General features: G+C 43.3%; 1 protein-coding gene across 1 annotated transcript; it reads right to left on the bottom strand.

Annotated features, from left to right (window-relative positions):
- Nucleotides 1–916: 916 nt before the first annotated feature.
- On the bottom strand, nucleotides 917–12,699 carry LOC135409554 (elastase-1-like). Its single transcript, XM_064645278.1, has 8 exons — nucleotides 12,687–12,699; nucleotides 11,580–11,683; nucleotides 11,308–11,417; nucleotides 9,978–10,109; nucleotides 9,214–9,350; nucleotides 8,931–9,076; nucleotides 7,321–7,470; nucleotides 917–1,168 (listed from the first exon to the last, which is right to left on the bottom strand). Exons 1-8 carry the CDS (start codon nucleotides 12,697–12,699, stop codon nucleotides 917–919), a joined length of 1,044 nt encoding a protein of 347 aa, XP_064501348.1.
- Nucleotides 12,700–27,080: the final 14,381 nt, after the last annotated feature.

The raw sequence follows: 27,080 nt of genomic DNA, 5'->3' as shown, positions 1-27,080 counted from the left end.
CTCACCATCCTCACAATAAAAAATTTCTTCCTAATATCTAATGCAAACCTGCTCTCTGTCAGTTTAAAGGCAACCTTCCTTGTCCTATCACTCCATGCACTTGTCCAAAGTCCTTCTCCAGCTCTCTTGTAGCTCCTTTCAGCACGTTTCTTTTGATGCAGTCCAGGACATGGTTGGCTTTCTGGGGCTGTAAGTGCACATTGCCAGGTCATGTCCAGCCTCTCATCCACCAGCACCCCCAAATCCTTCTCTCCAGGACTGCCCTCAATCCATTCTCCACCAAACCTGTATTTGTGCTTGGGATTGCCCTGATCCAGGTGCAGGACCTTGCTTTTTTTTCCCATCATGTACCAGTGACAGACTAAGATTCAAGTGGGCTGCAGGAACATTCCAATAATTGCCGATTCTGCAATGCCCTTTTCATGGAAAAGCCAAGCCAGTCTCTAGGTCTGAGTTAAAACCTCAGGTCTGGCAAACTTCTGCTGAATTCCATGAGAAATGTATGTGCATGGACAGAGAAAGTGCCTGTTACAGTGACAGAGGTCAGGGATGCAGAGGCATCACCTGGGATATTTTTATTGCCTTTGCCAAAGGCCTTGGACAACCTTACTCCCTGCAGTGTCACACTGCTCAGCCATGAGGTGCAAACCTGCCTTTTCCTTCTATCGACCAGACAGATGAGAAAAGGGTTTTTTTCCCAAAGCTCCTGCCTCCAAGACAGGCACAATCCCACCGCATGCAGGATCTGGCCCTGTGGAAATGCCCTCGCTGCTGCGGAGCCAACACCCCTGCCCTGACCTTGCCCTGCAGCTGCCGGGTTGTTCTGTTGTTTGTATTTTTTTTCCCCTGACGGAGATAAAGTCCATCCTATCCGTCATTTTATAGCTGTTCCTGACGAGAAAAGTCCTCGGGACTCTTATTCCCGCCCGGCGCCAGGTTTGGAGTCGCCGAGCCTGGCGTCACAGCCTGTCCCCGTCCCCGCCGGCCCCTGGTCGCCAAATGACTCATCCCTTTTCCGGAGGCTGTTCCGCCACCCGGAGAGGAATGCTTTCTGGTCTGGTGGCTGCACACGCGGTTCAACGCGTGCAGGCACCGAAAAACGAAACGAGAGCGGGGGATGAGTAATGCTGTGCTTGTGGGTGCTGCAAGCAGGGTGCAGACGGGATGACTGCGTGCAGGAAAAAAAGAATGCAAATGGAAATAAAGAGAGTGGTGAAGCCCTAAGCAGGATGGGGGGTGCAGGGGTGGGTTTACTTGGGGTCAGTAAATCATCGATTTCCAGGGATGGGGAGGAGCAGCCCCACCCGCTGCCAAACGGGGCGGGAGTCCCAGCTCGGTGCCACCGGGCTGGGACACGTTTTTCGCGGTGAGTGCAGACAGTCAGCTGGTCTCAGCCCTTCCACGGCTAGGGAGAAAACCGTGGGTTGCACCTGGTTTTACTCCTTCTGAGATGCAGCCCTTTAAAAGCAGAGAGGCCACGGTTTGAACGCCAGAGGGCCTTGCAGGGAGACCATCTCCAACCAGCCGGGAAACTCATACAGGGCTTCTCCAGCCTCCAGCTTCAAAGGAAATGTCTCTTGGCACAGAGGCTGTGATAAACTCTGATGTTTCCAGACGTGGACGTGCTGGAGTGAGTCCAGAGGAAGACACAAAGATGCTCCAAGGGCTGGAGAACCTTTGCTCTGGAGACAGGCTGGGAGAGTTGGGAGTGTTCAGCATGGAGAAGAGAAGGATCTTGGGAGACCTCAGAGCCCCTTCCAGTGCCTAAAGTAGCTTCAAATAGAGCTGGAGAGCGACTTTGGACAAGAGCACATAGTGATGGGACAAGGGGAAATGGCTTTAAAATGAAAAGGGGGAATGGCTCTAAACTGAAAGAAGGCAGGGTTGGATTAGATATTGGGAAGAAATTCTTCCCTGTAAGAAATGTGAGACACTGCCCAGAGAACATGTGGATTCCCCATCTCTGGAAGTGTTCAAGGCCGGGTTGGATGGGGCTTGGAGCAACCTGGTCTAGTCGAAGGAATCCTTCTCCATGGCAGGAACACTGGAACTACATGATCTTTCTGGCCCCTTCCAACCCAAACCATTTTGTGATTCTATGACTCTGTGACTCCTTCACAGCTATGACCACTAGGAGTTTTCAGTGCTGCTTAATCCACACATTTCCATCAGCTTGTTTTATCCCTCCAAGCCTGCTGCTGACTGAATGGCAGTATTGCCATCTACTGGGCAGCTGCCTCCTTCTCCCAATCTCTCAGCTGGCCAAAGTGCTCTTGGGCAATGCTTGTCCTCCTCTGTGGGACCAGAAGCACCACGTATGTCAGTAAGGTATCACACTAAAATAAAATGAAATAAGGCTTAAAAGACACACTTTAGTTTGGAGGAGAGATGGACATGTCCTGGGGCTTGGCTGTGTTTCCACATCTGGCCTGGCACACACATCCTCAGCTGGATGAAACCATCTCCATAAGGCAAGTGCTCAAAAAAACCCAATGGGTGCACCTACATTTTGACCAGGGAAGCTGAGTGAGGGACCAAAAGACCAGTGCTGGGCATACCTGACTCCATTACATCGATTTGTGCATGAAACTCACCAAAGTGGGAATATCTGCAACCAGTGGAGCTGAAATATTTTGTCACAAGCAGAGGCTTTGGGGGCTTTCAGGTCAGTCCAGCTGAGGAGGCTGAAAGACTTGAAATTGCCTGGGAACCTGATTTCTTGGGGACCACATGAGCTACACACCAGGGGTGAAACATTACAGGAGAACCCTGCCATCAGGATGAATACCACAGAAGGATCTACCTCTAAAATAAACCTGCTCCCCTGAGATACACTGCATGGGAAATTATTATCTATTATACTTCTCTGGAAATAAATACTTGGCTACTACTTTGTAGTAAATAGAGATGAGAACTTAATGGTCCTTAAGTGCTTTTCATAGTCAAAGTATCCCAAAGTGCTCTCTGGTAATTAAGGCTGAAAAGCTGTCAGGAGGCAAGGGAGCCTCTTGTAGCCACACTCCCAATATCCATCACTTTTGCCTGCAAGTGAGCAAGGGAATGATTGGTGGAGTGATACAATTTCAACTATAGAGATTTTGGAGGTTATTGTGATAAAGAACAGCAGCCCCAGGGTAGGATTTGGACGAGGAGATATCTATAACCAGAAAATCTCTATGCAGCTGTGGTGTGGCTGAGGGTCCTGTTGCTGAGCTTATGTCTGTGTGATTTTAAAGCTCTTCAGCTCTGTTTGTGTTTTGGGCCAGCTGAGGTGCTCAAGGGTATGAAGATGTCCCCATGGGGCTGGTGAGGTGACAAGACACCTCAGCAAATCTGTGCCCCTTTGATGCAGCAGAATGGGATGGAACAGGTTGTCCTCAGACATCCCTAACAGCACTAAGTTGATACCTGCACCCCCACACTGTGTTTCACAGCTCCTACAGCCTTACCTCCCCAGATAGCTCAATGTGTTGTGGCTGGTCCTACACCTCATTGGACACCCTACACATGGTGGGACAAACGGATAGTTCTGTTGCCACGGTTGTCTCCTTTTTCTGCTCTCCACGAAGATGTGGGGAGCACCAGTTTTCCAAAATCTAGTTCATTCCCTGGTTTAGTTGCACCCTCACCTCCCAGTTTTGGAGAAAAGGACATAGACATATTGCTGTTACACCTGCCATCTCCACACAGTAAACCCCGTGTAAAGCACCACATTTTCCACAGGCTTCCCGAGATCACAGCTTTGCCCGGCAGAGCCAGGGAACAAGCAGCTCTATCCAGGCACTGGGATAGTGAGAGGCAAATGAGGGCACAGGAGAAGCACACGTGCCCTACTCGTGCGCTGCCAGGCTCCCGCCTCCCTCTTATCACAGCTGAGCAGCACAAGCTGTTCCTGTCATCAAAACATGGAAAGAAATGCTGCTCTTGGCACCAGGGATGTGATAATGACCCTGAATTAGGGCTGTATGTCTCCAGCACCTGATTCTCCTGCTCCTGTGGGTGCAGCCTGAGGTTTTTCCTCCTGGATGTTGTAGGAAGAGGTCCAGGTCTTGCTTATGTGGAGGAAGAATTTAAAGGAGCAATGTCCAGCCTGGCTTTCAGAGCAGCTTGTGACAAGAGGTTTCAAGCACCCGATGACCACAGCTGCCCTGTGGAGACCAGGGCTGTGGGCAGGAGCAGGGGCAGCCTGTCACTGCTGTCACATCAGGGGACAGACGGGGGATGGCTCTGGTGTTTAGCGTTGGGTCAAGGCACGTGCATACTCACTAAATTCCTAATGTGGTCCCGGTAGCAGCAATATCCCCAGTGGTTCCCAGCTCTGCCCAGTTCTGGCCAGGAATGGAGGCTGATTAGAAATTGTGACCCCATGTGACATCCCCAAAATTCCCCCATGGCCCATGCACCAAGTACAAAGGGGTTAGATGCCCAGCGCAGGCATCGGGCACTCTGCAAAACCACCGGGCACTCTAAGACTTCACTTCTCAGCACCTGAGTAATTCTTGGAAGCGGTTTGAGGTGTTCCCTTTAAAAAGATCTTATTTCCCAAAGCCTGTGATCTGTGTTTTTTAATTCCTTCTGAAGCTCGGAGGCAAAACTTGAATATAGTCAGGCAAGACTTCAGGTGCCGATGTGCTCCTGACATGTGGCTGTGCAGTTGTTCTTAGAAGGGACATTACTGAGCCCAACAGCTCCAGGCTCTTTCAGAAGTGTCCTGCCCACGGTGGGCTGTTGGAATGAAATGATCCTTAAGATCCCTTCCAACCCAAACCATTCTGTGTTTCTATGATTTATAGTCTAGCAGCAGAAATCACACGTGCTGTCTTACAAGGAGCAAGAACCATTCAGCAATATTAAAAAGTAGAAAAGCTGAGATTCAGGGGTTTTTTTAACCTGTCAGAAGAGGAGAATTGCCAAAGTACTGAGTGCCCAGGAGACACTGCCAAGTGCAGCCCAATAAAACCAAGAGCCGAAAATACAGCCAGGACTCTGCTCCTTCACAAGCCTTAAAGAAAGTGCTGCTGGTTTCATTTTCGTTTGCTGTAACAAGGAAGATTTATCTGTTTGCAGATCAGAGCTCTGGATAACGGCAGCGAAAAGCAGCTCCTGTGCGTCATTGCTTATCTGTGGGTCTGCAAGCAAACACGGAGGACAGAGTGCAAGGCTGAGACAGGCCGTGTCACCGTTCCTGGCCCGCAAAACTCCTTTAGCAGTCGGTGGTAACCGTGTTGGATATTCCTTCGGTTGGCCAATGCCCTCTAGTGGCTTTTGGAGAGGAGAAATGTGCATTCCACAAAGCGAGGATTTTGCTAAAATCCTGCTATGGCCCAGGTGTGTGCAGGGTTTGGGAGAGAGGGGACACAGGTGGTTTAGAATGATAGAAGAGCTAAATCAAGACCCTTCATCCATAAATGTGCATCTCATACACAGCAAAAGGGGGAAAGGGAAGGCTGTGGGATTCCCTGTGTTTTCCAAGAAGGTGGTTTGTAGTTCACAGAATCATAAAATGATTTGGGTTCAAAAAGACCTTAAAGATCATCCAGTTCCAACACCCCTACTTTGGGCAGGGCCACCTTCCACTAGGCCAAGCTCAAATCAAACCTGGTCTTGAACATGTCCAGGGATGGGGAAGGGATGGTTTTATAGTTCATGAAAAGACAAATCCTGCTTTATTGTACACATACATCTCTCTCTCTTCCTCCTCCCCTCCCTTTACCAACCCTGCTGTGTGTCTAATAGGGAGATGGCTTTTATTTGGAAATATTATGCACTGCACACAGGCTTGCCCAGCTGGCTGAGGCCCCTGCACACCTAACAGCACAAGGGATTGTTTAACAGTGAATTTATTGCTTCCTCTCTAGAAAAGCACCTTCCAGAAATGCCCTTTTCTGGACTCTTAGTCTTATAAAATTAATTTTAAAAATTGTCATCCTGTACAGAGTGGATTTAAGAATAAGTTGGATGGATTGTTCTTTCTGTGGGTCGAGTTTGTCACTACACTTGAGGCAGATGGTTTTTGCATGAGCAGTGCTGTATTGAGGCTGTTTGTTTAGGAATATGAAGATAACCCAGTTCTGCAAGTAAAACTGCTTGGCTGCTCTGAGAACAGAACAGAATAGGAATATTTATACTTGTGCCCAGCAGTGTCACACATTGCTCTGCTCCCACTGACCAGGAAGGACTGAGCTGACCTTTGCCAATGGTGGGGTTATCCCTAAGGAAACCCTCAATGAGAAAAACCCATCCTGGTCATCTTCAGTGTGGGTTTGGTGTCAAAATGACAGCCCTGAAGAGCTATGCTCGCTGCCACGGCCCAGCCCCAAGTTAAGGACACCATCACTGGAGCATTCACTGGAGTCTCCTTCTCTGCTGGCCTGGTCTGAGCTGTGCCTGTGGCTGAGCAAACACAGCAATGGGTCACTGGTTGCAGTCACTGAGACTTTATTACCCTGTTAGCCAAACCTTGCTGTTAGTAGCCCAGAGAGCGCAGAAGGGATGAGAGGAGGGTTAATGAGTAGAGATTCTTCATTCTAATCTCTTATATTCATACACCAGTTGATCCTTCTCTAGAACCCCCCGTTATTCTCCATAGTCTGGAAAACACAAAAGAGATTAATTCAGTAGAGAGCCAGAGTAAGGCATGTCTCTATCCCAGGTGATGCTCTGAAGAAGGGTTTGTTCCCAGCTGGGCCAGGAGATTACTCTAAAAATCTGTTCCCACCCAAAATGGTTTATGGACCACAGTAACCTCCCCCTTCCTCACACTGATTTAAAATACCTCTCTCCACCTTTCTTTTCAGCATGACTCATAGTTTGCAGCTGCCTTTCCACATAACCATCCCTTGTGCCTGGGAAGAGGCTGCTCCTTGTGCCAATCATTATTTCTGGGAGCAAAGGGCTAGTTGTTTGTTCCCCAATGTGATGCTGAGGGTGCATAGTGCAGCACTGCAGGACTTGCACTTGCAGAAATACTTTATGGTTGCTGTATTTCCCATTCAGCTGATTCCTTCCATGGTTTCCTCCAGCAAGGATTTGTCTGGGTGAATGATGATGATAACGTTTTGGACTTGGAGCACAGTTCCTGCCTGGCTTGAATTTTGTCCACGGTCCTCAGCAGAGCATTGCAGCTCCAAGGCAGCAGCTCCTTCCTTACTGTTGTTTGATTACACCAGAAGTAACATCAAATATCCTGATTTTAGACCTCTCCAGATTTCCCAGCTTGGCTCCTAATGTTCTAATAAATGAAAGACTCCAATTCCCCTGGCAACTCCTTGCTTTCTTGGGAGATGAACCAGGTTACCTCACAGGCATTAAGCAACTTACACTGTAGATCCAGTCCACATAGGCTGACACTCGAGTGAAGACTGTTGGTTTCTGGTAGGTGTTACAGTAGGGCACTAACCCAAAGCTGACAATCCCATGGACTTCCCAGTGATCATCTTTGTAGCAGTTGAGAGGGCCCCCAGAATCCCCCTGGATCAAAGGAAGGAAAGGAACATATTGAGCTAAATTATCTGAGCAGCTGGAAGACTGGATAGGATTAAGGAGCATGGAAATAAACATGAAAATAAACATGAAAATAAAAATTTGTGCTGCTTTCTTTTCCAAGGGCTGACTGGTCCCCAGCAGTGTGATAGCAGAGACTGCCCAGCACCTTCTGAATTGCTGCAAAAATCAGCCCCTCTATGTGTTATCTCAGTCCTCATGCACATACACACACATACACACACCCATATACCCCCAGGATGGGCTGAAACCCTAACTTACCACCATTGTAAATTTAGTGACTGTAAGCAAATGGTCCAGGGCACAGTGCATAAAACACAATCCTTTCCTGCAAGGTCCACCTGCTCAGCATCTCTGCTAAACAATCAGTGCACTCTCCAGTTGTAAGGGACCAGGGAGAAGGGAAATGCTGTTCCCCTTGTTTTTCACAAACATGTATATACAAAGAGTCCCAGGAAGTTAAAGTGGTGAAAAGGAAAGGAACTCGGATTAAAATATATGAGAAGATAAAGGCTTTTGCTTGGCTCGGGACCTGGTTTTTAACAGGGTTCTACCATAATTAAACCTCACAAAAAAAAATACACTAAATATCTACAGACCTATAATTACCTTATATAATGTAGTTGAAATATGTATAACTCTTTAACCTGTTTTATTTCTATATGTGTCTCTATTATATTCATATCTTTACATAATCAAACATGTTATGTATTTGTCCACAATTTTTTAAGGGCTCTGCATGGTGGCTCTTACCAGAAGCCACCTCTGCAGCAAAGGGAATACAGGCAGAGGTCACAGGTATTCCCTGCCTTCATGTGCCAAACCTCCTTGCCTTGATGTTGGGGCCACCTGGAACCTCTGGGATAATGAGAACCTCACAGCATCTTCCTTTCCCACCCAACCTGGGCCAGATAGTGCAGTTGGAGATGGCCAAAACTTCCAGCAAATTCAGCTGTCCATACAAACAGAGCAGAAGGGGAGGGAAGGATGGACAAGCAGAGGGAAGCACTGCCTGGCCCGGGGTGCAATGTGACAGCAGTGTTGGAGGAATGGACTGACTTCCCCACAGTTTTGCCCTTTGGGTGAGGGTAGAGGTAACTGCCAAAGTTTCAACCTAGTCCCCAGGATCTGGTCCATGGGACACACTGCTGGAAGACAGGGCAAACCTCCCCTCCAAAATCAGGGGGGAGAGGCACACCCTGAGGACTTGAAGGTTTTCTCTCTGCTGTGGGGAGATGGAGAAATGGGGAGCAGGTCTGGTTTGGGAGGTATTCAGCAGAAATCAGCAAAGGGGCCAGGATTTGCAGGAGAGCTATTCCAGGTGGAGAAATAGCAAAAACAGGTCCCAAGTGAAGGAACAGCAAGGTCAGAGAGATAGGAAAAAACAGAGAGGAGCTTAAAAATGCTTTGATAACAACAGCTCTTACACTGCATCCAGCCTTCACGCCATCTCCACCAGCACAGAGCATGGTGTCCTTTGCCAGGGATCCCCACCAATCATCCTGGGAGCAGATCTCGTGGTCGACCACCGGCAGCGTCACCTCCTGCAGCCTGTCTGCGCTGCCGCCCCCCGCTAGCAGGGAAAGGGGCAGGGAAAGGGGGAGACAATGGCCCAGGAGCTCCAGGGGTTGAGGAAGGAAGCTTTACCTTCACAGTGGTCCCTCTGGAATCAGGAGGGACTCTCAACACTCCTACTTCCCCCTTACTTACCACTAACCACCCCCCAGCCGGTGACATAGCAGGGGTAGTTATTGGGCAAAATTTCTCCTTCAGGTGGAAGCACTCCCAGCTCGACGAACCCGTTGGCACTGGCAGGAGACTCGAGGCGCAGCAGAGCAACGTCATAGCTGAAACAGGACGTAGGGGAAAGATTCCTTACTGAAAATCCTGAATCGGTCGTAAACCAGACATCCTGGCATGATGCACCTTGCAAATATCATTAATTATTCCTTGTAGGTATCACAGGCAACAGGAAAATAGGAACAATTAGGAGAGAAGAGGCCATAGTACAGACTGATAAAGGGCTAATATCCCTCAAAAACCTCCTACTGCTTTGGAGCTCTCCAACCTCTGAGTGAATTTTGGTGCATCTTGGGTGGACGGGAATGTCTCTGAGGGGTGATTTAAGACAGTCCTTCAGCATTCCCTTGTTGGTTTCCCTTCATCAGATGCACACAGTGCTGTGACTGCTGGCAAGCCCCTGAATCCACTGTGCATCCAAGATCCATTTGGTTTTTTCCAAGATGGGGAAAAGAGGCCCATCTTTTCTCCATCTTGGACAAAGCAGGACTGAGGTCGTCCACAGACACCGTGGAACACCTCCAAGAGAGGAAGCTGCTTGGGAAATCTCCCTTGCACCATCTTTCAGTGCTTCCCACAAATCCAGCCTCACTGGGAATTGGATTGAATACACACGCTAGTGGGACAGGATGCTAAATAGCATTCAACCATCTGATGTTACTCAAAATAATTACCCATTGGCAATGTCATTGGGATTCCAGCCATCATGAATGAAGATTGCATCCACATCAATGTAGTACTCAGTGCCATCCACCTCCAGGAGGTTGTGCTCACCCAGAGCCACACGGTAGGATGCTCCTGAGGGCCTGAAAACCAATCACAGAATAATTAATGTAAAAACTACTCCCCACCAAGTGCTTTGCAGTGTAAATACTTCCACCAATGCAATAATTTCCAAAGCACCTTCCATTAAAGGATTTTCAATGGAATGTAGCTAAATTTGTTGTGAGCAAGTCTGGAGAAGGGCAACAAAGCTGGTGAAGGGTCTGGAGCACAAGTTTGAGGAGGAGCAGCTGAGGGAGCTGGGAGTGTTTAGCCTGGAAAAAAAAAGGAGGCTCAGAGGAAACATTAATGCTCTCTACAGCTACCTGAAAGGAGGTTCTAGCAAGATGGGAGTTGCTCTTTGTTCCAGGTAACTAGTGACAGAATGAGAGGAAATGGCCTCAAGTTGCACCAGGGAAGGATTAGGCTGGATACTGGGAAAAATTTCTTCACTGAATGGGTTGTCAGGCATTGGAACAGGCTGTCCAGGGAAGTGGTGGACTCATAGCCCCTGGAGGGATTTAAAGGACGTGTAGATGTGGCACTTGAGAACCTGCTTTAGTGGTGGGCTTGGCAGTGTTGGTTTAACAACTGGACTCAATGATTTTAGATGACTTTTCCAACCTAAATTATGACTCTATGATTCTAAGTGGAATTAGGAACATGCTGCCTGCAGTTTGCTGGCGAAGCAAGTGAAGGTGCAGCATCAGCTGACACAGTGCTGAGCTTGGCCTTGAACAAGAAGGTTCATTCTGCATCTCTGCATCTTTCTGAAACAGAGTGTGAAGGACCAGCTTATTACACTTTATTGGTGTTTCAGCTTGTTGGTGTCCCGCTGTATTGCTGAGATGGTGCATGTCAGACCTGCTGCAGAGCATGTTGTGCAGCACAGCTCAGGTGCCAGCAAACATGCCTTTTGTTCCATCTTTCCATCTCTGTGCAGGTTTCTCGGGATGCAAACCCATGTGAAATGCTCACACTCATGCAAATACACCTCCTCTTATGCAAATCAGCAATCAGCTTGATTTCTGATCCCAGGAAGTCAGCAATTACTATTGCTGTAGTAAAATCAAGGCTAAAGCAAACAGTTTTCCAGTTCCCTTGATTAAGTGAGCAACGAGACGTCCAGCTGTGCAAGGCATGGCACCAGTGGGGAGCTCAGAGGATGAGAAAGGTCTGGCTCCCATCTGCAGCAAGAATGAGGAGCACATCGGGAGTTTTAACACTTTTTATCCTACTCACACGCTGAGGCAATGGGCTGCAGTCATGACCCACTTGCTGCTGATAAGGGTTCCACCACAAATGTGAGCATAGTATCCCGGGTCGTTAGGGTAGGCAATCTGAAGTGATACCTGGAGGAAACAGCAACGTATTTTACACCCAAGCCATGCCATTTCTCTGCAGAAACAGTGTATGTGGCTTTGGACAGCAGAAGCTGTCCTTTCCTCACTGTTGTGGTTGGTTTTTTTTTCAAATATAAGGCTTTTTTCAAGTATAAGACACACCAGTATTACCTGCCACTTCCAGCTGTTTGGTTGGGCTTCGTGGCCTCCAATTACTCGCCCTGTCAGCACATCCTGCTGAAGAGTGTCCCTCAGGGGACCTCCAGAGATTGCCCCTAACACACAAAAAAAAAGAAGAGCAGTTTGTCATGTGGACTCCTAAAGAGCATCAGTCATCCCAGCCAGCCAGGTCTGAAAGATGGAGTGACTGAGACTTGCACGTGGTGACACTGTGGTCACTCTCCATCCTGGAGGCTTCTTTAAAGCCTCCGTGGTTGAAAACTACCAAAAACAGGCCTTAAGATACAAAGCTATCATATAAACTGACTCATTCCCCCTACTCCAACCCCACCCTGCTGCACCAACCTAAATCCTCTTTCTTTTAGGGTGTAGGTTTCCCTTCCCTCAGAGCACTTCCAGACCTTTCTCATGGAGATAATGCTCCTGCAACAGAGGAAAACCCTGCCACATCAGGGTTTGCCCTAGCACAGTAACTGCAGAGAAACAAAAAAATTATATGCTCTAATCTCCATCACTTAGAAGTTGAGAGGTTCACCCTTCCCAGCTCAGATAAATTGCATCTTACCCAGGCAACTCAGAAGAACCAGAAACTGAAGCATCTTTAAAGAAGTGGGCACATTTTTTCCAAGAAAATATCTTTTTATACTAAAATATCTGATAAGAAGCTGTATCTAAATTTGGTATCAATACAATTTATCTATACTCATGACTCACTAAACTGATCAAAAGTGCTCTACATGTGGAAAAACCCAAACTGCTCAAGGTAGAGCCCAAGGTTACACAAACAGCTCCACACTGCACAATTCCCACAGGACCATGAAGCAGGGGGAAAAAAAAAAAGGAAAAAAGGGAAAAAAAAAAGAGAGAAATTTTGGGTGCTCTCAGATCACTTCAAGAACAAGGCAGGACAAACCCAGGCTCAAAAGGCCAACACTCCAGACTAGCAACTGTGGATGCCCATGTAAAAAATGTGTTTGTCAGTCCAGCTGTCTGCAGCTCCATGTAACACGAACTGATCTTTGCCAACCAGATAAACAGAGCAATAACCAACAGGGAAAAATGAGGGGGTTCAGCCTAGGCTGGACATGTTAAACTGACTTTGGCGGGACATGCTGAGCCTTTTTTAGGATCCTTTTCTGCTCCTTCCTCCCTTTGGAATGAACCCAGATCCATTCTTTTTGCACCCTCCCTTTGGGTATTTATGCACTTTGATGAGATCCTTCCCTTTTCCAGACTGATCAGTTCCAGATCTCTTGGTCTTTCCTTGTGGGAGCCGTGTTTCAGTTCCTTCATCGTCTGTGTGACCCTTTGCTGGAAAAGACAGCATGGATCACCCACCCAGGTATGCTGATGGAATCCACTCCCCATGGAAAAGACACTGTAGGATCAGGACCTTTTCCCTATCATTCCTCTTAAACAAATCCTTTCTATTTTACTGGAAGCCATAAAAAGTTCAGTGCGATATTTCAGCACTGAGACTTTATTTAAGTAATTGAACACATTTTCCCCTTTACATCATAGATCATTTTTAGCTTCCAGTTAGTTTTGGCTAAGGAGGTCAGAAAGTGGCCTCCTACCCAAGGAGTCTCTTCCCTCACTTTCACTACATTCATCATCCCTAAAAGTTAGACTGGGCCAACTCACTCATTTTTTTTATCATCAATTTATTTTTCCAAAGACTTTATGAGTTCTATACATAAAATATTGTTTTAGAATATAGTTGTTTATTCTCCTTATGGACACTGTGGCATTTGGTTTGAGCAATTGCTTGTCCATGATCTGTCCTCTGCTGCCATGAACACAGTATCATACTCATTGTGCAGCTTTGATGTGGGGCTGAGTTCAAATGCCCAAAGGAGAAATAAATTACACTGAGGATGAAGAATTACAGCTGTTTTCAGAATTCCTCCACTCCAGGCATTGTTTTAGTGTAGGGCTATTAAGGAATTGTCTGATTTTCCCTCTGGGTTCTACATATGTGGTTTGTGGAAGTTGTTGACCTACAGGACATATGTGAATGGAAAGAGAGGAGTGCAAGCGTTGGGACTGGGAAGCTGTTCCATATACAAGCACTTGCTAGGGTGAAAAAAATTTAATTTAGGGAATGAGGAAATGAGGAAATGAAAAAATACTGAGATTTATGTTAATGGCAATGAGAAGGCTGATTAATGGAAGGTGTCCTTGCCCACAGCAGGGGGTTTGGAACTTGATCATCTTTAAGTTCCCTTTCAAACCAAACCATTCTGTGATTCTATGATTATTTTTAGTATCTCAACATTACCATTGACCTCCAGTTGCGAAGCTTGGTTGAAGACACTGAAGTCTAAAGGTGACATTCAAAACATCATCTCAGCTACTGCTAAAGCTCAGCAGCCCCTAACCCTCCAGAGGCTACCAAATTAGTTTCAGAACATGAACAGTCCTGGAATCAGAGCCCAAAATTCTTCCTCTTTGAAGGAGAATCTCAAGGCAGAGCCATCTCAGGGTTTCTCACACGTGTAGGCAAGAAGGAATTTCTGTGGTCCAAGTCTTTACCAGCAAACAAAATGAGGCATCTTAGAGAATCAGAGAATCTCCCGAGCTGGAAGGGACCCACAAGGATCACCACATCCAACTCCAACACAAGGATCATCACATCCAGCTCCAACACCACAAACTCAAGTGGCCCTGTTTGTGTCCATATGGCAAAATTCTTCTATCTCTAAAGCAGAGAGGTCTCATCCATGCTGCCTATGGAGCATCTGGTCTTTTCCATACTGGCTTTCCAAATCATGTGTAAAAGTTGCTACAAGAACCATGGGCTGGTGTAAACCAGTGTTATGCCAGTGTGCTAACAGTTATCTGTACAAAAAAAGAGGGACAATGTCTAAGTTGGTGATTCAGCACTGTTTAGTTAAATGGTGCTCTGGCATTGTTTAGTTAATTAGTGATCTAGCACTGTTTAATTATATATAGCCTTTACGTCCTTGTTCTCAGAGGATCTGAATTAAATATTTAGATGACAGCATTTTCTGGGTGTGTATATTATTTTAAGAATGATGGGAAGCACAGGGGATGTCGTGAGTGGTAAGATGGATGGTGGGGAAAGATTCCAGGACTGTACAAGAAAATAAGGACATTTGGGTGGACTTGATGAGATCCATTGGGAGCTACTGAGCACAAAGATGAGGATATAGTCATCTTTCAGGGAGGCCCTAAAGCACAAACTGAATTCCAGACGCTGAGAGGCTTCACTGTGTATGTTTGCTGTGCAGCTTTATGCCTGCTCTGCTCTTACATGCCTTTCCTAACCTATAAATATTCCTAGCTTATCATCATCTGGAAATAAGTTAGGACAACATAAGTGGAAATACTTCTGCTATAAAAGTAAAAAAGTCTGTGCATATACTATTCTGAAACCATCATTAAAACCTTGATCTAAAACACAGTTCTTAATAAATATACTCCTGTGGTCTTATTCATCAGTAAATGAGGATAACCAATAAATGAGGACAAAGGAACAAATTCCTTCCTTCTTTTCACTGCAACAGGATGAAACCTTTATTTCAGTAGGAGCACTGTTGAGCTGTAAAAGGTAATGATGATGTGAAAAGGCTAATTTGTCAGACCACACTGTTTATCTCTATATCCTGACACATATCTTTGAAGGTTCATGTAAAATACATCCAACTCAACAGAAATTTTTAGAAAGAAGGAAACATAAAACCAGTAAATGTGAAAACTTCATATTTCAGCATTGACAATGAAAAATGGTATAAGGCAATGCTAGTATACTCACTTTAATGATAAAAATGTTTACTAAATTTAAAGTCAGTCTCACGACATACACACAGTTACCCCTTATTTACTGATGTTTCACAGGATGATGTTTGATGGAAAGGGCAATGGACTGAGTATCACTAGAGTTAGCATACACTGGGCTGTACACATTTATGAGAAATGTTACCTGATAAATTTATAGAGCTGCTGAGGTGTAGGCAAGTTCTAATGCACTCTACTTGGAAAGTGCTTTTCAAGAACGTTTGATATACAGACTGTTGGAGGTACATGGAATGTGAGAGCATGTCTCATTAAAGTTACAAGATCAAGGATGTTTTAATTTAAAGGGGATTAGAAATAAAAAGGAGAGAGATAAACAAAAAGCAAGGACACAAAGGGACAAGGGATAAATAAGGTGATGATGAAGGGCAAAAGTCTCCAGATCATAACTGATGGCCCATTGTGGAACTACAGGCTGAGCTTTGGAGGGAGCTCACCTGGATGGTGCTGCTGTTCAGAAAGGAAAAAGGTGACCTTCAGGATTTGGGGTGTTCACGGGGCTGTGCAGGACAAGTGGTTGGACTTGATCTTAGAGGCCTTTTTCAACCTTAATGATTCCGTGATTCTATGACTAGGTGGCAAGTAGGATATCATATAACAGGACTAGATGGCAAGTAGGAGATAATACAGCAGGTCCAAGGGCCCAGAATCCCACTGAGGGCTTGTCAGACTGGGCTCCAGCAGCTGGGCAGGAGAAATCCCAGGTCCTGAAACCTGCTGGAGATGATAGGTCTTACAATGTCTGTATCACACACCACTGCATATGAAGGTCTTACTGCTTTTATTTAAAACCTTTCTGCACCACCTGGGGAGGGAAAGGATGAATTACTTCAGTATATGTTTTATTTGAAGAATAAACCAGTACATAAGGATCAGTGAATACCGAGGTGAGAAAAACTAGCAACCCAGTTTTTTCTCATCCATCAACATCCAGTTCACTTTTGCAAATTGTTTGAGTTGAATTCTGGCCTTGACATTTTGTTTTAAGTATCACATGGGCTTGGATCATTGTCAAAATGACTTGAATGCTTTCCTTCCAAGAAAATAGCAACTTAGAGAACCTTCCAGCCTAAAGGGGCTACAAGAGAGTTGAGAGGGACTTTTGAAGAGAGTATGGAGTGATGGGATAACAGGGAATGGCTGCAAACTGACAGAGGGCAGGTTTGGATTAGATATTTAGGAAGAAATTCCTCCGTGCGAGAGTAGTGAGGCCCTGATACAGATTGCTCAGAGAAGCTGTGGCTGCCCCACATGGGAAGTGTCCAAGGTCAGGCTGGATGAGACTTGGAGCAACCTGGGCTAGTGGAAGGTGTCCCTGCCCATGGCAGGGTGTTGGAATAACGTGATCTTTCTGGTCCCTTCCAACCCAAACCATAGGATTCTATGAAAATATAAACCACAAGAATTACATCAATCTCCCTTCTTATGTTAGTGATCATATCGTATCTTGCACTGCTGTATTACAAAAAGGTAAAACCAAACAGGTTGTTGACAGATTGTGAGATAACCCTCAGTACTGCCTTTTAAAGTAAACACTCAATATAGCATAAAAAACACTGAACATATACCTGCACTTTTCTCTTTTTATCTTGCACCTGAACTCCTACCGACAGGTTTCCAGGATTTCACAATATAGACAAATTTATATATTAAATCTTTATATTAGGGCAACATAATATTGACAAACTAGATGGAATAGACAAATCAGAAGTTGTCATAACTAAAACCACTGTGTAAGCTTTTTGGTTTGTCTGAGCACAGAAGATACAAAAAGAAAACCATCTCCCATAGTACAAGCAATGATACAACCTTCAGGAATAACATGTTACAGCTGGGTGCTGTCAATGTGGCAACGTTTCCTCAGTGCAGTAGAAGAATTTGGGTCATTTGACTCCTAATTATCCAAAACACTGCTCATTAAAACAAGGTCAAAGGGCTCCTTTAAGTAGCAAAATTTGATACCTGCTTTAACATGTTTAGTGATTGATGATTAATTTTGAGCATTCATAAAGCTCCCTTAAAATCATTGAGTACATATCTGTGCAGGGAAAGCTTGCAATGAAATATTTTGTTGGATCAAGACCAGAGCGCTCAGCCAGTTGTAATTGCACACTGTTATTTCCCAATATTGATTTGACTACATTGAAAAATCTTAGGAAAGTAGCAAAACATCAACAATTCAAATTATTTAAAGACAACACAGAACTGAAAGAAAAGTGTTGAGAAATAATGTCCCATTTATTTACTTTTAACAGCAGAGTAGCTTGATCTTGCTCCAGTTCTGCAGAACATTCAGTCATAACTCAGTCTCCTGTGTCAGTGTTTTAAGAAACCATTGTGCTAGAAAGCAGTTTACTGAAATCCAAAGTTTTCATAACACTTAAGAGTTATGAGTATGATTTTTCTACAAGTAAGTAAAGTGCATGATTTAGGAAAATTAGTCTGTGGAATTTTATAAACACTGGTGCTCCTAAATTCATTGAAATCAATGGAAAATTTTAGTATTAATGACATCAGAATCTTGCCCACTGTGCTTACTGGAAAAGCTCACTTTGACCTTAAGTAGAGGAAAAAGTACAAGATAAACAGCCTACGTTCTGTCTCTTAATCCTTACTCAACATGGAAAAAAGTAGGAAAACTTTAGGAAAAAACCATTAATATATCATATTTTAATATGCTTCTTAATTTAATTTCAATGTTTTTACTTTAAAGTTAAGAAGAAAATGCCATTCATTGTGGAGAAAAAAATAGTTAAAAAAGCAAAGCAGGACTCTATTTGCAATTTGTAACAGGAAGGAATGTGCATGAAAAGATCTAAAGACTATTTTACCTATTTTTTTTGTAATTTTTACAAGTATACTGAGAGCTTTTTCTACATCATGTCTGTCTGTAGTAGCCATTACACAGTATTTCTGTAATGTCTTTAGCTGATTTGGGCCCTCTTGAATATTTTATTTTAAAACTCCTTTAATATTTTTTTTCTACTGCTCTTACACCCTGTTGCACCTCTTCATTCTATTTATCTAAATTACTGTGACATCAGATTCTCTATGGCATTTCCTAATTTCTCAAATAGTGACTAATATAAATCAGAATGCAATTTTGTCTATACATTCTAACTACCCCACATGTAAACAGGGCAGTTACACATTTTTCTTTCTAAGTATCTCATAAATCACACTGTTTCCCAGACCAGAAATTTATCACCTTTAAACTGCTACTACATGCATACTTGTTCTATAGCTAATGGCATCCTTCTCCAGCATGGAGGTTTTTAGAAGTGCTGCATTTTCCTTTATTTTTTAAAATGACAAGAGGATAAAAAAAAAAAGAATGGTTAGATATTAATTATCTATACCTCTTTCTAAGTGGGTTGTCAGCATGTACATTTCTGCTTTTCCTGCGTGTATATTCATGCACTCAAGACTGACAAATTTATATCTCAGGGAAATTTATATGCACAGGGAACAACTTTAAGGCACCCTCCTTTATTTTCCCTCCTTTCTTCTTTCTCATGTAATTCATGCTGATGTAAAAAGAAAGGCACACACCCTAAAATACCTGTTTCTCTCAACATCAGAATTTCTGGAAAGAGGGAAAAGAAGGAAAAAGACTGGTGGCCTCAAAGCAATGAATGTAGGAATATACATAAAAACATATCTCAAAGAACACAGTTTCAGCCAATTTCAGGAAACTCAACATAAAGGGCAGAAAAAAGGCTGAGTGCCTCCACTTGTGGATGTCGAGGTGGTGGCTAAAGTATTCTCAGCTGGCTTGGTGGAGATGCCCATCTGGTTTAGCTGCAGTTCACTGTGTTTGCAGTGCCTCGTGTTCCACCCAAACCAACAACGGCTCCTGAGAAGACAGCAGCTGAAGAACACGTGTACTTGGATGCACAGGGAAGCTATTTTTGACTGAGGATCAGCATTTCTCTTGCTGAGAAGTTGCAGGTGTGCTCTTATCCAGAAGGACAACCAACACCAGCACGTCAAACAGGGACAGCAGAGACTGGGGTGGCAAGTCTGGCCTGAAACAAGCACAAGAAGAGCTGGAAGGAAGGACAGGGCTCTTGGACTCACTAGAAGCCCACAGACCAGAAGAAGGTCCTTGGCAGACTAGGGCCATATGAATACCTACTGGCAAACCCCACCTGGTGAGGGTTGTGAGTGCACCAGCAAGTGCTGCAACTCTGTCCCCACAGCCTTGGGTGCTCAGCTGCCTGTGTTCAGGGTCAGCTCTTATAGAGTGGAGCTACGACCTTGGATCAGACTGCTCTGGAAACTGCTGTGTTGGAGGAAATGCTAAATAAGAAGGCAAAAAAGCCCTGAGAAGCCTCTTGTGGGTCTCTACCCATTGGACCTGCTGCTCAGGTCCTTGCTGCATCTCTTAGATTCAGTTCCCCATCCCTTCTTCCCCCACTCCCCATTTCATGGTTATTGGCTTTAAATTAACACTTTCATTAGTATGTCTGGAGCTCTTGGCAAGTAAATCACTTGCTGATAAACTTGGTGCTAAGTGGTTGCTGGTAAAGAAGATGGGACCCTTGCAGTATCTTATCTATTGATACTATAGCACTGACACTACACCTGTTGCTATGTATGGCTGATGGATCTTCTCCAGGGAGGGCCTTGGGATATTCCCAGGCATGACAAACTTTGAGTTTTCAGATCACTGGGATGAACCTTCCAACCAGGCAAGAAGTCAAGAGTGAATATTAAACAGGGTAGCAAAGATGTTTTCCCAGTGACAAATAAAACTCTGGACTTTCTACAGAAGCGACAACTGATGAAGGGGTCAGGAGAGCTGGTACACTGACCAACTCCATGCTTTCCATCCGCAATATCAGCAAGCCCAAGCCAAAGCCAGAACTCCAGAGGTTTGGTTGACTCAAAGGGAACTTTTCCACATGTGTCTTCAGATCCAGAGCTCCTTCTACATCAACAACTTAACTGCACCAGAGGTTAGGGCTTGGCATTTCTTTCTGCTGTTTGTATTGTGAAACTGTTTACACAATTCCTGGTGTGGTTTTGCCCCATGTGAGCCACCACAGTCCCAGACAATGCTTGGTCACATTTTAGTGCATATTTTAGGCCAGAAACAATTCAAACACTCAATTGGGTTGCACACAAATGGATTTAGAGATGAAAGAGTTTAACCCCATGGACGTGAGATATGTCTTGCCAGCAAGACCCAGGAATAAATAATGGGTACCACCCATTTGGTTTACTAATAAAATGATTTTTTTTCATCATCTGAAACTCTGTCCAGATGTCTCCTTTGTCAGCCTGCTGCTGATGCAAAGTGAAGCAATTAATCTTTTCACCCTCAATATGAGCAATATCACCTTTTTGAAAAGTCTGGATGCTGCAAAGCAGTTGGGCAACAGAGCTCTCTACTGGTTATCGTTCTGACTAATAAACAAATAAAATTTACTTGACTGAGACCAGAAGATAGTAAGCCAGTATCCTAATGACAATTACCAATGGCAAACTTTATTAACAGTTTTTGAAATACTGTGTTCAAGATCCTCAAATCCTTAGCAATTTCCCAGCCTTCTCTGTTCTTTAATAGCAGCAAATAGTTATTAAGAACTTTGGCCCTGAAATATTTTCAGATGGGTTTTGATATTTGAAGGTAAGATGTTCACCTGCGGTGGAGGCAGGTTCTGATTGGAATCTCCTTCCTGCCCTGAGAAATTCAAGGAAAAGGACTGCAGGAGAACTGAATTGTACAACTCCAGGGTATGATGCTAAACACCTACTGGTCTGGAGTAACAGACCTGACAGCTTTTCACTGAACATATACTGATGCAGAAAGATGGGAATGGAAAGAAAAGAGAGGATGGCTTTGACATCTCGAACAAAGACTCAAACTGCTTGTTTTGGTGCTAAAGGCCATGCCAAGGTCCTCAAGCACAAAGCACAGTGGTACTGTCAGTGCTGCCCACTTCTAATAGGTTCATGCTGTTCTTGAAGAGCTCACAGTGACTGAAGGTGGGAGAACACTGTGAGCTTTAAAGGGGTTGAGGCGGCAGTGGCACATTGTTCTCTCCCTGGAGAATAAAGGGATAACTTGCTGGAAGTGGTGAATCAAATTAATCCTTTTCAAAGTGTAAGAACTTGGTTTAAGCATTGAAAAAGGACCCTACAAAAGGGTGCTGTACTTGACAATTAAATGAAAATGCACAGGAAAACTTCAAGACAGCAGCCAATCTACCTTTTACACAGCCCTACAGTAGAAGTCTTGGATTTGGTAGAGACAAAAGCATTTCTCAGGAATGTAGTCTTATCCCAAACAATGGAAGGAGTGGCTAAGTTCACCAGAGCAGAAAAATCACTTCCATAAGTTATAAACAGTCTGTCAGAAAAGTTGTGGTCATGTGGCACATGAAGAGCCAAAGCCCAAGAAGATTTAGACAAATCTGAATCATACTGTTCATAACTCTCTGGCCCCAGTCACTGTCCTTTCCAACTTTGCCAAATTACCTCAGAGCTTGATCAGATTGTCCACGTGCCTATTTGGAAAGAGTGACCAATCTTAGAGTGAAGTTTCCGTATTTACCTACATAAAGTGCCATGAAAAAGAAGAGTCTCTTTAGAAAAAGTAAATTTGGAAATATTTGCGTAAGTGTACATCTTAAAAACTTATAAACTCTAAGTGTATGGATTTCTTCAGATAGACGTTTGACTTTTTATAATATATCAATGGATGTACAGGTTTTCTCATACATATGCCATCCTTCATATGCCATTTTTAGCTTCAAAGTTCTTACAGTTTTAACAGATCATGTGTTTGCCAGTTCTGATGCACAGATTAATGTAAAATCAACCATTTAAAAAAGAGACAAATCAAGCACCAACCACACAAACTATGCCAAGGGAGAAGTTAGCCTTGGAGGAGAATGAGTTTGTTTACTTCTCCCGAAGTACCACAACCCTTACTTTGAATCATGACTGCTTAAATACCTTGTTTCTGAATACATGCTTAGACAAGGAGTGCTTCTGCAATTAATGAAGTACTTTTGCTGGGCATTAAATAAATGTAAACTCTGTCAATGGCATGTGTTGCTGGAAAGCTGCCAGTTCAGATCTCTCTCTGGGACACAGATGCCTACATTTCTCCAAACTTTTTCCTTAAATCTCCAAACTGATGCTCCCACTCTCACCCTGAGATCGTAGCAAACCCCTGAGCTCTACTAAATGCACAAAGCTCCCTTTGTTGAGCAGTGAGCAAGAGAATCGATGGGTCGTGCCAGATGTTGGCTGTGCTGTTTAACACCATCCACAAAGAGGCACCTGCACTGTGGTGATGATGGCAAATAAAATAGAGAGCAATATTGATAAAGAACAGCATTTCTTTTAACAACCATGCTCTGGAAGGAACCAGCCCTTTGAGGGCTGGCAGCGAGCTGGCGAGGATAATTTGTCAGAGGAGCATTAGGGCATTGGCTTGTGGGCTCTCCATTACAGGTATTTACATAGCTCAGAAGTGATGATCAGCTGTGCCAAGGGTAATGTTACAGACACGGCTGAGCTGCTCTAACAGCTTGTTCCCACAAAAAGAAGTGACTTGTTATCACTCTATTCCTGGCACCAAATTCTTCACTTGCCTTGAGCTCTGGAACTTTTCCTCTCACATGGTAAAATGATTTGATTCACTAACACCAGGGGAAAATATATTCCTATTTTTGCTGGTTGTTTCTCTGTTGGTTTGGAAAGCTGAATCGGGCAGGTGCAGAACTGGATGATTTTCAGGCTCTCTGCAAAGAGGCAGGTGAGACCATGTGGCAAGAAGCAAGACAGGGGAACAGTACAACCTTCCCATTTCAGCACAGCAAGTTCCTGAGGGGCTTTGAATTTGTAAATAGACACCAATGCTCAGAAGTAAAAAGTATTGCACATCTAAATAATGAAAATTTTACTGTTATTTTCATTCAGTGCTCCAAACACAGTCCTGTGCAGGCTGAAAGATCTGTGACAGATACTCTCTACTGTGTCTTCACACACATCCCAGTCACCTTCACCTATAGAGACCTACTCTGGGGCAAACAAAAAGAAAATAGTAAAGATGTAAACAGACTCCAGTTACAAACAATTTGGGTTACAAACTGAGCTTTAAAGCAGTCGCACAAACCGCACAGAGGTTTTGCTCTGAAAATCCAAAATCCACAAATATTCTTTTGCATGCCTTACCAGCAGAAGAGTCCTTTTGAAGTAGTTATAGCCAGATTCCAAAAATTATTGTTTATTCATAACTTCAAAGAAAAATGTAGTTTTATTAAGGTTAATATGTTTTCTCAGCAAATCAACTCATCTTTCCGAGGTTGAATAGTTACACAAAAATTATAAAGCAATAAAGTACATTTTATCTCTATCTTACAAAAACTTTGATGATTTCAAATCTGGAAAAATTTAAATATTGACTTAAATCATGCAGACTTTATTTTGTTTTGGTTTGTGTCTGTAATTAATCAGATACAGCAATACTGCTTATCTCTTGGGAAAAGGGTAAGGTTTTTAAAAGAAATAATGGCAGAGCCACAGAACCAAAAAGGATCCAGATGCTGCTGGCATCTCCAGCTTCTAGAAGAAGAAAGCTCTTCCAAAACTGTCAGAGCTATTCATACTCTAATGTTACACTACAGAAATTCCTATAAAATCCTGGATTTTACTCTCAAGAGGAAATTTCTTTTGGTGGAATTAAGAAAACAATTTTCACACTGTCATGATTAAGTTTTATAAAACTTGGAGTGAAAATCTGAATCAACAAAAAACCTTCAATCTTATTTAATGTTATATACCTGTGATTTTCCCCACAACATTCTGGTAAAGGTTTATTGATTGTTCATACTTCTGATTTCTGATCATGAGATCTGCCAAAAGCTTGTAAAAATAAAAGGAGGTTTACAAATAAAAAGCCCTACATATGAGCAGGCATTAAACAATGTTCAATTTTTTTTTTTACTTTAAATACTATCAGAATACATAATAAAATAACTAATACTGTCCCAAAAGCATGTGGGACATTTCCACTTTCTAGGAAGAGAGAGTTCCAAACCCACTGTTGGTTGTCATGGATCAGTGTCACCACTTTGGTGACAATTACTCACAAACCCCAAAGATTTCTTCTATATATATTGAATGAATATTTTTTTCTGTCCTACAAAGACTGTATTTAGGGGATACAGATCTCTGATTTTCATAATTTCATTGCTTTACTTCTTTTCTATGACTTTTTCTGAAAAAACACTAGTGATGCCAACCTATCTCATGAAGCAATTTCCTGATTAGTACTTTTATGTAAAAATAGCAAGCTGATGTGTAGACTGGGGAACAGTTATTCCATCTTGACAATCAATCATCCAAATTAAAATAAGCCAACTTCATTATTATCTGAGAAAATAAGAAGTAATTAAAAAAGAAGTATTTAGATAACAATTGTAATAAATATCAAGAGCCTCTAATTTTCTCTCTCCTGAGTTCTGTCACAGAAGACAGAAACAGAGCAAATCAATTTTTTCCAAAGCAATTTCAATCTACTTTTATAATTAAATCAAAGATAGATTTCCCCATTAGCACAACTATTGCAGTATCCGAGTAATTATGAATAATCAGCCAAGGATATTCTTTGCTGATTTTTCTTGTGCATCATTAATTATCTGAAGTGGCAGGGCTAACATAATTTCTGTCATGAATAAACAACTAGAGGAAACACAAAGGAAGTCAAGTACAATAATAAGGAGATGGCCACTCTTTGAAAATCAGAGCAATCCTGGAAAATGTTCATAGCTGTTCTATTTAAATGAAACTGCATGTGCTTGCTTGCAAGACATTAAAGCTTGTGATATGTTGCATATCATTAATTCTCAGTAAAAGTGTAGATTGAATTCATACTTAATTCAGTGCAATTTTCTGCCAGTTAATGGCCCTGAGAATCAAACATTCACAAATGTAAATGGGAGTTTTTCCAAACCAATACTTTATGGTCTTTAAGAACTGGCTTTTGCTGCAAGTAGAAAACCATACCTGAGCAATTTTCCTTTTTGTTAAGTGTGACCCAATTTTTGCATTTGTAATAAGATGCTCTCTTCTGATGATTTACTGTATTACATATGAATTTTTAAATGTTTTTCAATTTGATACATTTTTTTGAATAGATAAATAAGGACAAAAGTGGCTAGCGTGGGTGGATTTTCTTTTTATGTTTGTGTTCCTGTTTGGCTTTTATTCCATTCTAATGTGAGGAATGTGATTTAAGAATTCCCCCCTGGTAATTCTATGGTTTTGAAAAATCAATAAATATTAACTTTTCTATATTTTTTGAGGACGTGACACCAAAAGAACAATTACTCTCACCTTGAATATAGAAATTATGAATGAGAGGTTGATTGAGATTTTAAAAAATACATTCTCTATTGTTGGAGCGTATGTTAATGAACTTTTATATATTTTATATCTTTTATATCTTTCAGCAGCTTGTACACAGTCCTTCTGATTCTGATGGTGCTGGACAATAATCAGTGCTGCCAGCTTCTGCTCAGAAGAAATTGAGCCTGGTTGCCCCAAAGGATCATGTTTCAATGTTCTCTGTTGTAGTTCAAAAACCTGCAGCAACAACAAAGAGAGATTTCTGAAAATGAAATTACAATTGCAACAATTTCTGACGGTTTTTCAGAGCAGTTTCTTTTATGTCTGTGTGTTGTTTGGGCATCCACTGAGGAGCAGACATCTGCCTTGAAACTGCCTTTTTCTGGTCCAAACCAGAGATCTCAATTCAGTGACTGGGTGGAGAGCAGCTCTGCAGAAAAGGATCTGGGAGTCCTGGTGAACAACAAATTGGACACGAGTCAGCAGTGAGGCCCTGCAGCAAATAAAGCCAGCCATGTGTTGGGCTGAATCAGCTGAAGTGCAGCCAGCAGGTCAAGGGAAGCAATTCCCCCTCTGCATCCAGCAGCTGTTGCAATGCATTCCTGCATTGGTCTGTCCAGTTCTGGGCTCCCCAGTGCAAGAAAAAACATTCATGGACTGGAACAAGTCCAGTAAATGGGCTATGATGATAATAAGGAGGCTGAAGCCTAAAGAGTTAATCAGCTCATACTCTTTATCCCTATGGAGTGACTCAGTCACTTAAACATAGGCTTATAAAGGCTTATAAGTCCCCCAGAGTATCTGACACATCTTCACAGGGCTGACAGTCTGACATGGCCCAGGGAAACTGGCTCTAGGCAGCCCCTGCTTGAGCCCTTGGGTTGGACAAGGTGACCTCCAACATCTCTTGTGACCTTGACCATTCTGTGGGAGACTCATTCACTTCCGAAGCTTGGAAGTGACTGAATCCAAACACTATTCAAGTTATTTCAGTGTGCTGGTGGCTGCATTACTGCCCCACTGCTATCAACCCAGCTAAGCTGCTTCTGCATCCAGCAGCACAGCTTAAATGCTGGAAGATTTCCAAGGGCTCTGTTTGTACAGGAAATACCTTTGCCTACCAACCCGAGCAGTTCTGATAGCACTGGTACAGTAATGGACACAAAAGAGTAAACTGCTTAGTCTCTGCAAGCCTCAGTAATAAGAAAGACTTTTAAACACAGCTATACTGAATTTAGCACTCTAGAGCTTTGGAAACACCAAAACTCTCTTTACCAGTGAGCATCAATATGTTATTTATATTAA

Source organism: Pseudopipra pipra, chromosome 1, assembly GCF_036250125.1.
Source record: "Pseudopipra pipra isolate bDixPip1 chromosome 1, bDixPip1.hap1, whole genome shotgun sequence".
NCBI classification, from domain to species: Eukaryota; Metazoa; Chordata; class Aves; order Passeriformes; family Pipridae; genus Pseudopipra; species Pseudopipra pipra.
This window is presented reverse-complemented; position numbering and strand designations above follow the sequence as displayed.